The sequence below is a fragment of the Sitophilus oryzae genome, unplaced genomic scaffold, assembly GCF_002938485.1.
Source record: "Sitophilus oryzae breed Bouriz unplaced genomic scaffold, Soryzae_2.0 scaffold_810_pilon_pilon, whole genome shotgun sequence".
Classification (NCBI taxonomy): Eukaryota; Metazoa; Arthropoda; class Insecta; order Coleoptera; family Curculionidae; genus Sitophilus; species Sitophilus oryzae.
The window spans coordinates 6,694,583-6,711,879 of NW_022147429.1; the positions used below are offsets into that span (position 1 = coordinate 6,694,583).

Sequence of the window (17,297 nt, forward strand, 5' to 3'; positions counted from 1 at the left end):
GACGATTTTCATTTCATAGCCATCACTGACGCCGTTTTTAATCGATCATACGGTATTTTTACTATGTTTATTTGCCTTCAATAAACCTATATAAAGAAATATTTTTCATTTATAATTTATTGATCAAAAGATAGGTAACTTCTTAACATTTTTTGAAATAAACATATGAAATATAAAATTTAACATTGTTAGTCCCTATTTTTTCACTCAATGGTTACAATATTTTTTTTGATGGAATGAGTACAATTTATAAATAACTTACGTAGCATATTGGTGTATTAGGTCTTAGATCTTATTAGATAGATAATTATTCGTATAAATATTATTAAAAGCTGGGAAGCTGGTATACAGAGTGCCCCTTAAAGAAAATAACATAAAATAGATGTAATATTAATCAAATATTATAGTAGCCATTTTAGTAAAGATTTTAATATTTAGGGGACTATTTATTGGACCATTTAGGTTATTATTAGGATTAGGTTTAATCTTTGGGTTTAATTAATCATAGTTAGTCCCTAAGGTTAGTCCAAATATAATCCATGTCAAAATTTTCAGCTCGTTGGTTCCAGACCAGATATGCAACCAGCACTGCAACCTGTACAGCCGTTACGCGGGAATTTCAATAATTCAACCTTATGGATCTCAGATTAATTTTATTATAGATATTTTAATAATAATAGTTTAATCTCATATTATTAATATGGGAGATATGTAATTAATTATTACTGTGTAACATTTACTGAAAGATTTTTATTAAAAATACTTAATTGTCAATTTGTTGCATCAGCTTTTTAACGTGAATATGGAAGTATTATGTAATCAACATTTTAGATTATTGCTCTGAGGATAGAAATATTGATTTTTATGATTTTCCATTTTCTGCCTGCTGCTTCCATGTGTCCTGCTTCTACCAAGCATCTACCTAAGTTATACCACTTTCTATAAAAACCAAACGCTTATAGGTACCTGTAGGTACCCGTCTATTTACTATTTACATAAATTACAAATTAGTGTAGATTAGAGCATAAAATAATTAACTAGAAAGAAGTGTCAACTCTGTGTTAAATCGTGGAAACACGATACGCCACCGAAAGCCTTCGTTGTCGTCTGGAGAACTAATTTTCCAATTGACAGGTTGACATGATAAGGACATGATGGCTTAATTTTCATTTCCGTTTCCGGTTATTCAATGGCGGGTCCTCTTTCAGTTCAAATGTATTTTGTATTTTTACTTTTCATAAATAAAACCAAAAAATTATTTATTCACATATATTTATTTGAAATATGGAACAACGTGACTAAATAAATATAAAAATATAGAGGATTGTATTGTTTCAATACCAATTAGTTAATTATATGTACTTTTAACGTAAATTAGTTAAGGTATAAGCATGACTTACAGTATTTTGTAAATAAACACACGTATTCGCAGACTTCAAGGACAGAAAACGGACACAGGAACATGAAAACGGGAGCCTTATACAAAAACCTGAAAACAGAAAAACAATTTTTTTATACTAAAATTAACAATGTAAAAATATCAATAGGTATAAAATATAAATATACTGTTTAAAAAAGCGTCCATTATTCCCAAAGAGGCCTGGCTTATAAATCAAAAAGAAGCAAAAAGAGACTTTTAGTCGGATAACATAATCAGATTATCAGTCCGATTTATTGCATTATTGACAATAATCGCACATACTGGAGATAACTAATGTTGGCTATAGTTAACAATGATCTTACCTTGCTGTAAATTGCTTCCATTTTCAGAAAAATCGCCGATCAAAGATATTATAATACCCTTTTCTTGCATCTAAAAAATGTAAAAACAGTGTTTATTTACTACCTATTTTTCATATACATGGGACATACCTACTACTGCAGAAACGTCGTTTTCTCCAGGATTCTTCATGTAATATATATTTTATATACTTTATTACCATTATATTTATAAATTTCAGCCGAAATATTAAATTGAACTTCCAAAACGAAACTAAACGGAATGAATTAAATGGCGTCGAATATTTTCGAATTTGTTCTAGAACAAATCTGAAGTTGTCTCTGAAACTGAAATCTGTCAATTCTAAACTGTGAAGTTAGACAATAGTTAGACAAAAACAATGCTGTCCTTGTCTAGGCGGCCATACTTGTCGTGAGGAGAATGACAGGAATGACACTAATGACTGTTTCCAATTTTTCTATTTCACTGTCACCCCCCTGGATTAGAGGTTATCTCCAGGACAGAAATTTGATTGTAATTTTTAATTTTTGAGTCAGTAAATAGGTATAGTTATCCGGTTATATTTCTAAAAGTAATCACTCTACTTTCATATTTAATATGGAAGGAAATAAACTGGATATTTCTGGCAAGACATCTTCAGATCCGCCCCCTTCGTCTTATAAACCTATACCAGAAAAAGATATGGAAGGTAAGAGTTATTTACTATATAACTAAATTATCGTATATACCCGAAATAATACTAAAATTCTTAATATATGTATACTAACGGGAACGGGGTTTAGGATGTCTCAAGTCTCAAACCTGTTTTGGATCATACCATCATTATGGTGGTAGGAAAGAAAGCTTCGTCAGCATATTATTTTGTTTTTTGACCTAATGAAAACATTTTTAAGAGTCCTTTGCAGACAGAAGTGTCTTTGAAGACCTCGAGTATGTGTTTATGTATAAAATATATTACAACAATATCTTAGATTAATAATTAATTTCACTTGATACTTTTCCAATTAATTACAATATAATTTAAATATTAATTTTACTAAATGGAGGTCTTAACTAACAGTCCTGTGGCTCTTCACTAGTTAAGTACTCTTAATTGATAATTGACAATAATAAATAACATTAAAAAGTAATTATAATGGAATTTTTGTAGATGATGCACTTTCTCGACCTAAATCTTTAGTTAAAGTTAAAACAAGCTCAGAGGCAGATGGTGCAGATGAAAAAATGTTGCCTCACGATAAGCCAGCTGAAATAATTTGTAACGAGAAAAGTCCCCAAAATGGTGATGCAAAACTTGATATTAGTAAGTATTGTCTGTCTAATAAATAGGCCTACCATTTAAATTTGTAGGTATTTTAAACAAAAATGTACAATAAAGTAAGATATTTTACTAGTTTACAAGTAATTATAATAACTAGAGTCTTTTGTGAATGATTAATTTAATATATTATTATATAATTGTAATTATTACTTATAGTAGAAGCTCATGTATTGATTAATTTCAAAGGTACATTCGGAAATTAATGTTAAAATTATTTTTATTTAAAAATAATAATTGTACATTTACTATATGCCGTGGGTTAAAATTTATGTTTCATATATATCTTCTATATCTGTTATTCTTCTACCGTATGGTGGAAAAATCGGCATCAGCAATGGCTATGAAATAAATATTGCTGTAATTTTATGTAAAATTATATGGGGAACGTTATCAACTAACAATGTTCATTTCCAAGCCAACTGGACGCCGTTTTCTTTTTTCGATCATATAGTATATCGTATATCTATTCTATATTTTTTTTTTAAAAAAAACGGATTGTTGTAATCATTAATTGGGGTGTTTTACAGTAATATATCAGATTACAGATTGTAGTAGGTAACAAGATTAAATAAATGTGATAATCAATGTTAAGTGCCATGTTATGGTTCTTAGTTCTTGTTGATTGTTCTAATGGTTCTTGTTGACCTTTACTTTCATTGTGTTATTTTATTACTTATTTTTAATATGATAATATGACTAATAATAATATTTACTAGTGGAGGAAAAATCTGCATTTGTTGGCTTAACTAAGGAAGAACTGATGAAATACGCCAATGACCCATTTTGGGTACGATTGAGGTGGTTCCTCTTTATCACATTTTGGGCTTTATGGGTAACAATGCTTATTGGAGCAGTGTTGATAATATATGCTGCCCCTAAATGTGATCCTCCACCACCAAGAACATGGTAACTTATTAATATTTTATAATTCATAATCCAAATTATATTTGCTACTTCTTTATAGGTGGCAGAAAGGACCTTTAACAAACCTGAAAGAACCTACACTAGAAAATGTTAAACATCTGGATAAAAACATTAAGGGAGTTATTATCACATGGCCACATGATATATATGGTTATTTAGATAATATATCCATTATACAGGCAATAAGTGCTGTCAAAAATCAAGGCTCAAATGTTATTATTGAACTGGATCCTACCACCTCCAATGTTTGGTTCAATAGATCTGAAAAGAAAGATCCTGAATTTATTGATTATTATATTTGGAAAGAAGGATCTAACAATGCCAGAGATGGTTCAACTTCTCCACCAAACAATTGGGTAAAATATTTTCTTACTAAGGATGTCAGAGTTCTCTAACTTCAATTTTATTTTTAGGTCAGTCAGAAGAATGTGTCAGCTTGGAAATATTCTGAAACCAGAAATGAATACTACTATTCTCCTTTTGATAAGCCTCATTTAAATTTCCGAAACAAGGCAGTATTGCAGCAATTTACTAATGTAATACAAAAATTCCTTGCATTGAATGCATCTGGTGTATCTATACACAATGCTGCATATTTGCTTGTGGACTCTAATTTTGAGAATGAAGACACCATAAACCCACATTCCACAGTTGGACATACGCAGTATCCATTTTATAAGCACACTAAAACACATAATTTGCCAGAAATTGGTTCACTGTTTAAAGAACTCAGATCGTTTATTAGGAATAAAACAGAAAATGGTCCCTTGCTAGTGGCAGAGAGTTTGGGTAAAGTTGAATCATATAAGGTTAATGAGTCTCTTATGGTGGATATGCCTCTTAATTCTAATGTATTTTCCAAGACAACGATTTCAGTTAATGAAACTGTAAATAGTTTAAACTACACATTCAATATTGATAATATTGAGTGGCCATTGTGGCAGGTACTTGCTATTTAATTTTTTTTTATTGCCATGAATTTTAATGAGTAATCATTGTAGGCAACATCCAGTGGTTATCCTAGGGATGTATTGAATATTGTAACATATTTGTTACCTGGAGCACCTCTGATTAATTTCAATGAAACAGTGGATTCAGATTTATTGAAAATAAGAGAAAGTCCTTCCATCATGAGGGGTATTTGCGGAGTATATGGTTTGCAAAACAATACAGTTTTGGCTTTCTTCAGGTAAATTAACTTGGTTTATATGTTTCATACCATTTAATACTGTATGATCGAAAAAAAAAACGGTGTCAGCGATGGATATGAAATGAATGTCGCTGTCATTTTATATGTAAATTTATATGGAAAATGTCATCCATTGCACTTCCCAGCCAGCGCCATTTTTTTTTTGATCATACGGTACAAATTCTCAAAAAAATCTGGTGTTTTAGCATATCTTTGTTATGAATATAACTTTAGCATATCTTTATTATGAGTATAATTTTTTACAGAAATATTGGCATTGTCAGAGAAAAAAATGCATGTATATAAATTACAATAAATTATGCAGATAAATTACAATATAGCGTCCGGCAATAGTGCGTCGGGCATCTGTAGCTCCTGGAATAAAAAACCTGGAAATTTTGTTTAAGTGCAAACCTAAAGTATGTACTAGGATGTATTTCAGGAAAATATTTTAACTTCTACAGGGTGGCTCAAAAAAGTAGGTGGATTGGGATGGTTTTTTTAAATGGAACACCCTGTACATTATTGCATTTTTGGCTTCCTTTCAATCGCTTCTCAAAATCCTAAGATATGAGTAAATTATAATAATAATAATAATATTAGTATATTTATTTTATTAATAAATATTAATAATATTTATTAATATCTCTGAAACTACTAAAAATGCAATAATATACAGGATGTTCCATTTAAAAAAATCATCCCGATACACTTACTTTTTTGAGCCATCCTGCAGAAGTTAAAATATTTTCCTGAAATACATCCTAGTACACACTTTAGGTTTGCACTTAAACAAAATTCCCAGGTTTTTTATTCCAGGAGCTACAGAAGCCCGACGCACTATGGCTTGTACATCAAAATAAAATTGCAATAAATTGCAATATATCAAAAATAAAACCTAACATAATATAAGCAAATATATCGTCCCATTGCTGCCAAAAGTCACTAACTTACTTTTTATCCCTTCCGAGAAAAATGCGTCTAAAGATGAATTGCATTGCATAAAGATGTTATAGTTAGTAACTATTCGGTATTAAAATAAAACATAAATAGCCAGAAATCGTAGTTAATGACTTTCGCAATTGATTCTCCGCTTCAAAACATAGTTAGTGATTGAATTTGGTTGTTCGGAAAAATGTTAGTTAGTGACTTTTGGCAGCAATAGGACGATATATAACATATAAAATTAAAATTAAAACACACTTAACAAATATAATTGAAGGGGTTAGAATCATAAGGGTCTAAGTACATCTGCCATTGTTTTGAGATAATTAAAGTTAAAGTTGATTGCTTATTGTAAATTCTGCATGAACGCATTTGAAATGATTGTTGCGTAAAAGAATGCAGTTCGTGTAACTATTTCATATACCGTTTGCCACAGACTGAAAAAAACTGTATTTAACTAGTTTTATGTCACTTTGATCCATATGCTTCTGACAACTCTGATCAATTTCTGTCAGGAAAAAAGGTATAAGTCGATTTTTCATAAAAATAACTAACATTTTATTATACAAAAAAGGTATCAAAAAATACAACACGAACTTTAGCTGAATAATTCTAATTTTCGTAATCCGACACCACACTGTCGTTGCTTTCATCCATTTCTGGATTTTCCTCAACTTCAACCATAACCGTCGTCTGATTTTGTTTTTTGGAACTTTATTTGCTTTTGCCTCATGGGGCATAGTTAAATAAAAGTCATGGTGAATAGGTGGAATAAATGGTAGAAGTTGAGTTCGATTTTCCCATTTTATGTACGGAATTTTCAATGGAGTTGGATATAAGGGCTTGAATACTTCGTTATTTAGCAACAAAGATGGTCTTCCCTTTTAAGCGTCGAGCAATTCTCGTTTTGACACATAGGTAAAAAAGGTATTCTTACTTTACTATACAAAAAATAAAATAAGTTCTCTCTTTTTTGAATCGGAACCAGACTATCTCACGCCACTTTATCGGTTTCTTTTCAACGTCCATTTTTGGGTCAATCATTATACTGTTAAGATGTTGAAATGAAACAAAATCAGTTTTTTCCATTTCATAAACAGTAAATTTTTTAGATGTTTTTTTATAACTTTAGTCCAGTCCTCTGGAACAAAAACGGTTAATAAAGTTTTCTTGGCTTTCTCAATGCGGGCAAAAGAGCGATCGCAGTCCATATATGAATGTCCAATTTCAAAAAACTTGTGATCTATTTTTTCCAGGCTAGTAGATTAGACTAAATACATAAACAACTTCGCAATGTTTTTGTTACACATTACAATATTTTCAAACACACAAAATATCAGAAAAACACAAGAGCCGGTTTGCACGCGTCAATTATACTGAATCTATGTGACAAAACTTTTTTATGAAAACTTTACAAAAAATGTGGGAGTCAAATAGATCCAAGTGCGCTTAGATCTCTTTGACACTAAGAATAAATGCGATAAAATTTAGCAACTTTTTTGCCCGGTTAATAGATGTCGCCAAACGTCCCAGAATCACTTGGATCTCTTTGCTAACAAACAACTACACTACATTTAACTTTGAAAATATGGGTCTAACTCATATTTTTAAAAAATGTAACTTAGACCCTTATGATTCTAACCCCTTCAATTAACTTTAATCCAGGAGTACATATAAATATAAAATTTGAAAAATACAAAAATTACATTTTTGCACCAACAATCTCATAACCTCTCATTTGAATTCAATATTCATAAAATGTCATACCGGCATATTTTATTTTATTCCAATTTTATCTCAATAAAAAATAATTTTTTAAATCTAACGTTTCATATTCAGCCTAATGGTATTGTGCCTCTGACATCACTTAGGGAAAGTACCAGATAGTAAGAATAGTAGTAAAGTAGAAGTACTGTACTATTTACATGTGTATGATGACAGTGGTGCCCGGTGGCGTAGAGGTACAGGCTCTCGTCTACCAATCTGAAGGTTGTGAGTGGGTTCCAATCCCACACCCGGCATTTCATCAGCCGACTATTTTTATTTTAATAAAAAAATTTTTTGGGTACCTAGGTCGACACAGCCTTAAATGAGTACTTGGGATTCACAATCCTGAGGTAATAATAGGCGGTTGAAGAGTAGTGCTAGCCACATTACCTTCCTATATACCGAACGGCTCTAGTATGGCAAGCTGTACCTTGCTACTCCCAAGGCGTTAAACGCTATACACGGGAGCTATTATTATTATTATTATGATTACAGTGCAATATTTTTTTTGGCAGTTAATATTTCCCTGCTATTTGGGGAATAACTACAATAACAATAAGGTTTATGTCGCAGTCACATTACTTTTTGCGACATAATAAATAAATCCTAATATTTTAAAGAATCTAATAAAAATAAAAACATAACGACGTAAATTTAATGTACGATGTAAAATTATGGTGACGCAAATTTAGGAACTCAAAGGATATTCTTCAGTGACGCCCTCTGTTGCTTGTTCCTTTACATACATATGCATAAATGACTAAGTCATAATATAACTTATAACATCGTTGGCCAACGAAAACACACCAAGTTTAAAAAATATTTTTTAGTGTATTTTATTTAATGAATATAACGCTGTTATGGGCTTAATGAATATGAAATTTAGTTAAATATGAAATTAATAATTATTTGAAGACTTAATAGATTTTTTCAGAAACTGTAATCTGGAACAAATCTAGTCAAATGATATAAGTCAAAAAGGAAAAAACTCGGACTTGGTGTTTTGCCTGTAGACCAACGATAGTTTAAACATAATAAAACACCGGATTTTCTAATTTTAATCGTATTTACTAATACATATTATGTTTTAATGCTTCCTTATTTAAAGGCAAAGGTAAAATATCGATATTTGCTTTAAAGGAAATACTAATAAGCATTATTATAATAGGGTTACACCAGGCAGCCCGGGTGTTTTTGTGGCATTCAATCCTACAAACCAGACATCTGTAATCGATATACCTAGCGAAATTCCTCCTTTGGCAAAGCTGGAGGAGGTCACTGTTAGGTATTTCAGTCAGAACTATAACGAGACAGCGTTCATGGACGTTGGGTATGCTATTTTTATTAGAGAACAAAATAAATATAATAAATGTTAAATTGTGTTTAGGGTTAAGAGGGGAGCAAGGTCTGTTCCAGTGACTGCAAAATCTGCAATTGTGTTGGAGTATGTACCTAAGAGGGAGGAGTAAACTTTTATTTGTAATTATTGCATTCCGCTCATCTGAAATAAATTGCTGTTATTGAATAGAGCGGGATAATAAAAATGATAAGTTGCTTTGAAACATTATTGTATTTGCAGTTAAAATATATTTGCTAGCATTAAAGAGTATATTTTTTTATCTATCAAAAGAGTTAGCAAAAAAATTACTTTTTTATTATTGAATTTCTTCAATATACTCAATAACAAAAAAGGAATTTTGTATCAAGTTTCATAAATATACAGGGACGTTTAAAAATACATTTTCTTTTATTTTTCCGAATATTGTCATAACTAGTATCACACGCAAAGTAAATCCAATAAGAATAATATTCGTTACTGTTTCGGAAATAATATTAAAAATGCCAAAGGCCTTTAGAAATGAAAACCTTCAATCTAACGTTTTTTCGTCTGTAAAAAGTCTAAAAAGATATTTTTGAGGAGTTACAATAATAAAAAATGTTCCCTTTTGTTGCGAAATATTTTAGCCCACCTTGTATATATTATATGAAACTGGATAAAACCACAGACTAACTTAAGTTACATACTTATATCTTAGTTTGTGATAAAACTGTAACTAAATTTAATAATTTTGCAATTTTAACAGAAGGTATTTCAACTTTCTTGCTTCATAACTAACAGTTTCCTTTCCATTAGGAACTTCATTTTCTTCAGATAAAGTAGGATATGCCACAGTTCTTACAGATTTTCCATGCACTGTAAATTTATATAAATTAGTGCATTAAATCGTGTCACTGATCATATTATTAATAGTTACATTCACAACTCTCCAAGAATTGTACACATTCCTGAATAATGGCATCCCTCAGTACAATCATATGTTTTGCTAAATTTTCGATCAAACTTAAGAAACACCTTTTTGTATAGAACCAAGTGTCAGTACCGAGTTTTTTGTTGTATGGTTCAAGAGATTTCATGACTCTGGATATGCCGAATTCGTAGTTGCCTTTAGAACAATACAGAGTCCTGAAAAAAAAGTACTTAGCTAACTTTTGATATTTGCAGCCACAGTATTGTGACCGCAAAGGTTTTTTTTTATCAACATTTTAATACCCTATAACAAGGTTAATAATACAATGATGAAAATATTTTTTATCTGGATCTTCAAAAGACATTTGATCTTCTTCCTTCTCAATTTTTCTCATTAATTCTTCAGCTTCTTCGTTTTGTGACGTCATTATATAGGAAACGCACAAATTTGCCAATACAATGGCATTAACATTCAAAATCTGAAAAAGGCAATAAAACAGGATTCTAACTCTTACTTTTCTTACTCTTACTTATTAAATATTTTAAAATGTCAGTTGCCGCAAATTTCAAGAATACTGTGTTTATCGGTACGAAGTACGGTATAGAAAAAATGTAAATTGAATATGTTAAATACCTCTGAATAATTTTTCTTTACTAATGGTTCGTAGAATCCAGTGGCTTCTTTAAATTTGTTTTCTTGCATAAATAAGACATGCGCAACGTTAAGTCTCCAGGTGTCGTGCTCATTACAAAATTCAGCGCTTTTTCGAAAAATCTTTTCAACTTGAGGATAATTTTCCAAATCCCAGTAAATCTTAGCTTGTCCCATTAATACTGGTATATATCTAAAATAGTTTTGAAATAAGGTCGCAACTATAGTCTATCCAAGGAGAAAATATGTTAGTTGGCGTTAGTTTCATTTATATTTTTTTTGGACTTCTCTCTTTGGCCAAACTTTACTTATTAAAATCAGATAAATTTAAAATTATGAAAGTTGAAAGTGATATATATTTACCTATCTAAACACTCTTCATATTCCATAATAGCTTTTTTGACAATCTCTATATCCCCTCGATTCCTGTGCTCTTGCACTTGCTTAGCTAATTTTCTTAGCTGTTCAGTATGCCTACTTGCTAGCTCATCTAATTTTTGATAAGCATCGCTGGGAGATGTTTGTTGTGTAATAATAGCATCCAGAAAATCGTATAAATACTGTTGAAATGTTTAAATATAAGTAAATTATATTGATGACTAACGAAAACTGCGATAATACACTATATAAAGTCTCTCTAACGAGTCAGAGAAGATTTTGAGAAACGACATCAAAAAAATAACAAAATACAATTTATCTGCGAATTAAAATTACAAACTACTGTCACTATCATGTATCCTTTTGTTGGAGAGACTTTAGGTATTATCACAAAGCTTGTTGGACAAGTCGTGTATCCATCTCTAGGTATAGTCTGTCCAAAGAGTCAGAGAACTTTTTGACAGGCGACATCCAAAAAATGACAGAAATTACAATTTGCTTGTGAATGAAAATGACAGACCCAATTGTCACTGTCAGGGATCCCCCCATTGGACAGACTATTTTGATCTTTTGATATAGAGATTTTTTAAACAATAAAAACATTTCATTTTAGTTCTTTGATGAGGAGAAAAATGTACTGCAATTTTCTTTGGATTTTTAATTGTTATATAACAAGAAAAGTAAGTGGATCTTACTGGTGTTAGGTATTTGTAAGTCAGGTGAGCGTTTTCTGCTAAAATATCAGCGGCCAAATCGTAGCATTCGTGTTGACAGTAGAGCAAAAGCAGATTGGCGAATGTTTCAGGCGGAAAAGGATTTTGCTGCAGTAAAAATTGCAGTTTTTCGAAACCCTCAGACGGATTTTGTTCGAAATTCATTAATGCCTGATTGTGAAGCGTTACAGCATCTAGCTCATATTCTGCTCTAGGTGGCATGTCAGTCAGGGCCTCTCTTGCGGCATCAACTAAGAAGAACCGTCTTTTAGTAAAGATTTTGCCAAAATTGAAGAAGGGGAAAGTCGGATTATATCGGACAAATTTACAAAATATCCTATTATTAAATGTATTCCATTCAAGAGCTTAATAATCATTGGACAGTCCTTTAATTTCAGTATAAAAATATGGTTTACCTTATATTAATTAATTTTGTCATAAGTTTTAAGTTGCGATATAAATGTCAATTTCTTTAGATATTATTAAAAGTGTCCAATCATACCCAAATCTCCTTTGCATTCTTACTATTTTTTAACTGATATTCGATAGCAGCTTTTAAGTTAAAAGCCTCAGTTAAAGATGTTTCGTGTAGAGTCAATGTGTTCCCCACAGATCTGACTTCAATACCTTCAGTTTGCATCCCTATACTCAATTCAGGATGATCTCTAATACCTTTTTCTATTATATCAGCTAAAAATATAAAAACTCCAAGAATTATGCTACTTTTATTATATAGTATCTTTTTTACCGCAATATTTTAATGAGGGGCCGTATTCTTTCAACCTATAATAGCACAAAGCTACGTTATAAGCTAAATACGGTTTAAATCCTTGATTTTGTATGGCGTTAACGAATTTTGCCAAAGCTTCTTCATAATTCCCATCCTATAAACGATACGAATAAAACATTTCTTATACGTTTAACAATATTTCTGACAAAATCGTTAAATCAATAATAATTATATTAATGAAGGGCTGAAGTTTCGTTTACTTGAAATCAATTGAAATTATATTTAGTATTTGGAAGCCTTTTCGAATAGTATTTTATAAAAATTTGTCTGCGGAAATCCTATTTGAGTGTTTCAACTTTAGAATAGCTGAAACTAGTTACATGAAAACATGTTTTTGTTTTTTATTCTAGAAATGTTTCTAAACATAGACACGCAAAAAAACTTCTTGCGGAAGTGTATACCATTTTCATTTATTGATCAAATATTATAAAATAAAGCCAGACGAGTTTTAGCTTATAGCGTGTTTTGATTGCTTTGGTTTGGTTTGTTGGTTCGTTTTTGTTTATTTTCGTTTTTTCTCAGTACTGTATTGATGTCTAAATTACAGTATCTACTAGGTTCAGTTCATACCTAAACAAGAAATATTTAACAAGAATATAAAGCAGGACCACGTTTTCGTATAACTGATTTCAGTTATTCTAAAGTCGAAAAAATAGAATGGTGCATTTTCGCAGAGAAATATTTATGATTTTATGTTTGGGGAGGCTTCTATATACTGGGTGTTTTTTTTTCTATAAGTGATTTCAATTAAAAAAAAACTTCACCCTAATGAAGTTCTCCATGGTGAAGAATGGAGAATTGTTTCTTAACAAGTGATAACGCAATTTAAAAGTACTTTATATAGTAGACATCCCAGGTTAACTTCTTTGTCAGGATCATCACTGGGACAAGCATCCACTAAGCTCTTGGCTGATAGAACATCTTCTTGGCTGTATTTAATTGCGGCTTGTAATTTTGTTACAGGTCCGGTATATTTTGGATTTTCAATCAGTTTATTTGATACCTAATAATATTTAATACACACCAATAAAATATTAACTTTTTTTAATATAACCCCCCCCCTCTGGCTCAATTTGGGATAAATATTTTATAAATATACTACCTGAAAAGCTTGGTCGTACGAACAAGCCTGATATAAAGACTGCGTGTAATATAATTTGTAGTCGTCGTTATCTGGATACATTTCTGTAAGCTGTTCGTAATAACTAGCGGCATTGTTAAAATCTTGGATATAAAAATAACAGTAAGCTAATAAAGATAATCCTGCTCTTGTAGAACTAGATTCTGGTATGCCATGAAGTATTTTAATAGCTTCACTAAATCTACTTTCTTTTACCTGAAACGTCAAAGTGTGCGTGGGCTTGAATTGGTTAATATTGTTACAATATTTATTTTGTCAGAGCGAAAATACTAAGAGAGCTTACTAGATTATATACAGTTTTTGTAAAATCGCCGTCATTAATTACATGAGCGGAATACATTTTAAAATGGAATGAATACTGTTTGTAGACAAGTTACGGTGGTTACTATGGTAATGAAAGTTGACTATGGGGCAAATGTCAACAGTTGCTAGGATACATAAGGGCGTACTTTTAGAAATACACAGATGATATACAGTAAACAATATACTGGGTGCATCTCAAAAGTGGCTCACCCCCTATAACTTTTTTATTTTTTCAGATAAAACAACGATATTTGGTATATTAGTATATAACATAAATTAGGATTGATTGACTTATTCAATTGTTTTCGGTCACTTCCGGTTTCACCGGAAATGACTATAACTTTTGATTTTTAAATGGCACCCTCGGTATTTTTTTACTTTATTCGATAGAAAATGACACTCTGAATCGAATGACATATCATATGTGATTATTTGAAATTGTAACATGCGGTTCATAACTACAATTTGACTCAAAATACCAAGTGTGTGGTATCAAATTATTCGTAAAAAAACGCCTTTTCCAAATATGCTAATGAGCCACCCTCGTTCCTTTTAAAAAAATTGAGATATTAAAAATACGATTTGGGCATCTTTTAACCGGACAGGACAAGACACTAAAAATTAGAGATGAAACGGATATCCGGCAACTATCCGGTATCCGGCCGGATACCGAATAGTAACTCATTATCCGGCCGGATACCGGATATTCAAAAAGTAACATAAATAACAAAAAATAATGTACTTACAGTTTAAATTGCTTTTATTTAAAGCTGAAAATAACAAAAACTTCAAAAAATCTGAAAATATTCATTATTTACTTTAATGAAAAATAAAAAATGAAAACTTCATATAGTGACATAATAGGTAACTAATAATAAATGAAAAAAAATACACAGATTTTAAAAATTTACTATCTTGATCTTTTTCTTTTATCAATGGGAATTTTAGAAAATTAATAGTCAAAATTAATGTAAGTAAAAATTTTGGCGAATAAAAATTAAATTTTCAACGTTTGTCTATAATAGGCGATTTCGCTTGTTGTCGTAAACCAAACCAGCTTCGGAAAACAACCTCATACTAAAAACACTGCTGCAAGGAGCTGAAAGGTATATTTTCGCAAATTTCGTCAAATTGGGTTAGTGGTTTGTTACGTTATTCGACGACCAACTGTAAGGGACCCTGTGATCAATTGGGGGCTGTGATCAATTCGATCTGTTTTCAAGTAGTAGTCGATCACGCTTGCAATTGGGTTTTCTCTTGATCGCGACATTATCTATTATTTTCATCAGCAATTTCACTGAAATAATCGCGATGACCGGATACCTGGCTGCCGGATATTATATATATTATGTCATTCGATTCAGGATTCCATTTTTTTATCGAATAAAGTAAAAAAATACCGAGGGTGCCATTTAAAAATCAAAAGTTGTAGTAATTTCCGGTGAAACCGGAAGTGACCGAAAACAATTGATTACGTCAATCAATCCCAATTTATGTCATATACTAACATACCAAATCTCGTTGTTTTATCTGAACGAATAAAAAAGTTATAGAGGTGAGCCACTTTTGAGACGCACCCGGTATACAGTACGTTCAAATATTATGACAAAGACATAAGGAAAGAGCTTCAAAATTAAGGATTTGCATATTTGTCCAAATAAATATAAAACTCAGAGAAATAATACAGATCATCACAAAAATATTTACATTGATCTGGTTTGTTAAACCCTGTATAACTACAGGATGAGTTTTAAGGAAGTGCAAATATTTTAAGGATGATATATTTCGACTCCAATAATATGTCAATGACGTTTTTTTCGCAAATTTTTTGTTCAAAATTTTGTATTTTTCGAAAAAAAACTGGGTTTTTGTTTAGTTTTAGTTAAAAACATAATATATTGATAATATAGCAACATAGATAGCGGATTAAAGTTACAACGAAAACCCAAAGAAAAACTAGTGGTTCTCAAAATTTAAGCCAAAAATATTTTTTTGCTTTAAGAAAAATAACTCAGTAAAAAATATCTTTATCTATGTGGAAATATCTATACCTTTGACTTAATTGAAAAACGGTAAAGAGAAAATATGTTTCTTTTATCGATGTACTTAAACAGCCGTTAAACGGTAGCCTACTAAAATGTCGTTAATAGATATTGTGACGTCGTTCATATCGGCGGAAAGTAATGCCTGGCATAAGCATTTTCAAGAGCACCTGTGGCTCCGTGGCTGAGGCTATCGCTTCGTGAGCGGATGGTCCATGGTTCAAATCTCACGCCGAGCAAGACTTTTTTATATTTTTTTGCTTATAGATGGTTTAGTTATTTGGCGGATTGGTTAGCGTGGTTATGGTGGGAAATACCCTGTCCTCCCTACAACAGGGGGATCCTTACCTACCCCAGAAACCTGATGCATGGGATATCCCAAATAAACCTGCACCATGCAAAAGGGTCTTCCGCCACAATCACAAGACTCTTTGAGAAAAACCAATATGTAATGGTACTAGCCCAGGAACCCTGGGTGTACCAGGGAGCCATAAGTGCGTCACATCAACGTCATACCTATTAACGGCATTTTAGTAAGCTACCGTTTAACGGCAGTTTAAGTACAGCCTTCTTTTATTGAGATCTACTAACACCCTCTACATTATGCGTCAGTATATTTTTTACCGATACAGCTAAACTAGTCAGGGAAATATTCGAGACAGACGGCGCGGCATCTAAAAATTTACAGAAAATACAATTTGCTTGCGAATTAAAATGACAGACAACTATCATACTGTTATGTATCCTGAATAGAAATAAGCTATAATCTGCCCAACGAGAGATTCCATGACAGTGACAATTATTGTTACAAGTAAATTATATTTTTGTCATTTTTTGGACGTGACCCCGTCGATGTCTTCCCTGTGGACGTCGATGTCTTCCCTGACTCGTTAGGCAGACTATAGTATTACAAGTATAATAACTGAATTAAAATTGACGATCTTCTAGGTAGATAAAAAAAATCGGCGCCGGGAGGCACGTATAGCCGCCCATAGTAAAATATGTTAATATCTCGAAAACTGCGACTTTGACTGATTTTGATGTTATTACAAATTTTGTTGCAAATATTATTCCTAATCTTAATTTGAAAACCGCGTTTCGCTAGCTACTGTAATTTTGGAGTTACGATTTTTTTAAATTTTT

The 17,297-nt window shown here is 31.4% G+C and overlaps 2 protein-coding genes across 3 annotated transcripts; one reads left to right on the top strand and one right to left on the bottom strand.

The window, feature by feature from the left end:
- Window positions 1-819: 819 nt before the first annotated feature.
- Window positions 820-9,496, top strand: LOC115888978 (neutral and basic amino acid transport protein rBAT). Its single transcript, XM_030908877.1, has 9 exons — window positions 820-1,015; window positions 2,221-2,429; window positions 2,892-3,044; window positions 3,779-3,968; window positions 4,027-4,342; window positions 4,400-4,930; window positions 4,988-5,175; window positions 9,056-9,217; window positions 9,275-9,496. The coding sequence occupies exons 2-9, from the start codon at window positions 2,339-2,341 to the stop codon at window positions 9,354-9,356; spliced, it is 1,713 nt and encodes a 570-aa protein (XP_030764737.1). The 5' UTR covers window positions 820-1,015; window positions 2,221-2,338; the 3' UTR covers window positions 9,357-9,496.
- A 262-nt stretch (window positions 9,497-9,758) lies between these two features.
- On the bottom strand, window positions 9,759-14,209 carry LOC115888977 (tetratricopeptide repeat protein 30A). Of its 2 annotated transcripts, XM_030908875.1 has the most exons (11): window positions 14,093-14,209; window positions 13,771-14,004; window positions 13,504-13,671; window positions 12,627-12,762; window positions 12,404-12,568; window positions 11,861-12,129; window positions 11,151-11,347; window positions 10,770-10,980; window positions 10,439-10,614; window positions 10,143-10,351; window positions 9,759-10,081 (listed from the first exon to the last, which is right to left on the bottom strand). In XM_030908875.1, exons 1-11 carry the CDS (start codon window positions 14,147-14,149, stop codon window positions 9,948-9,950), a joined length of 1,956 nt encoding a protein of 651 aa, XP_030764735.1. In that variant the 5' UTR covers window positions 14,150-14,209; the 3' UTR covers window positions 9,759-9,947. The 2 variants fall into 2 exon arrangements, with proteins under 2 accessions (XP_030764735.1, XP_030764736.1); XM_030908876.1 differs by lacking the exon at window positions 11,861-12,129 and having other exon boundaries at window positions 12,381-12,568.
- Between the last annotated feature and the right edge of the window lie 3,088 nt (window positions 14,210-17,297).

Bases quoted from the DNA above. Each gene is read 5' to 3' on its own strand.
- LOC115888977 (XM_030908875.1), bottom strand. From the start codon at position 14,149: ATGTATTCCGCTCATGTAATTAATGACGGCGATTTTACAAAAACTGTA. The intron at 13,672-13,770 runs GTAGTATATTTA...AAATATTATTAG, and splicing joins CGTACGACCAAGCTTTTCAG to GTATCAAATAAACTGATTGA. The intron at 10,082-10,142 runs GTAACTATTAAT...ATAAATTTACAG, and splicing joins ATTCTTGGAGAGTTGTGAAT to TGCATGGAAAATCTGTAAGA.
- LOC115888978 (XM_030908877.1), top strand. From the start codon at position 2,339: ATGGAAGGAAATAAACTGGATATTTCTGGCAAGACATCTTCAGATCCG. The intron at 2,430-2,891 runs GTAAGAGTTATT...GAATTTTTGTAG, and splicing joins ACCAGAAAAAGATATGGAAG to ATGATGCACTTTCTCGACCT. The intron at 3,969-4,026 runs GTAACTTATTAA...ACTTCTTTATAG, and splicing joins CCTCCACCACCAAGAACATG to GTGGCAGAAAGGACCTTTAA.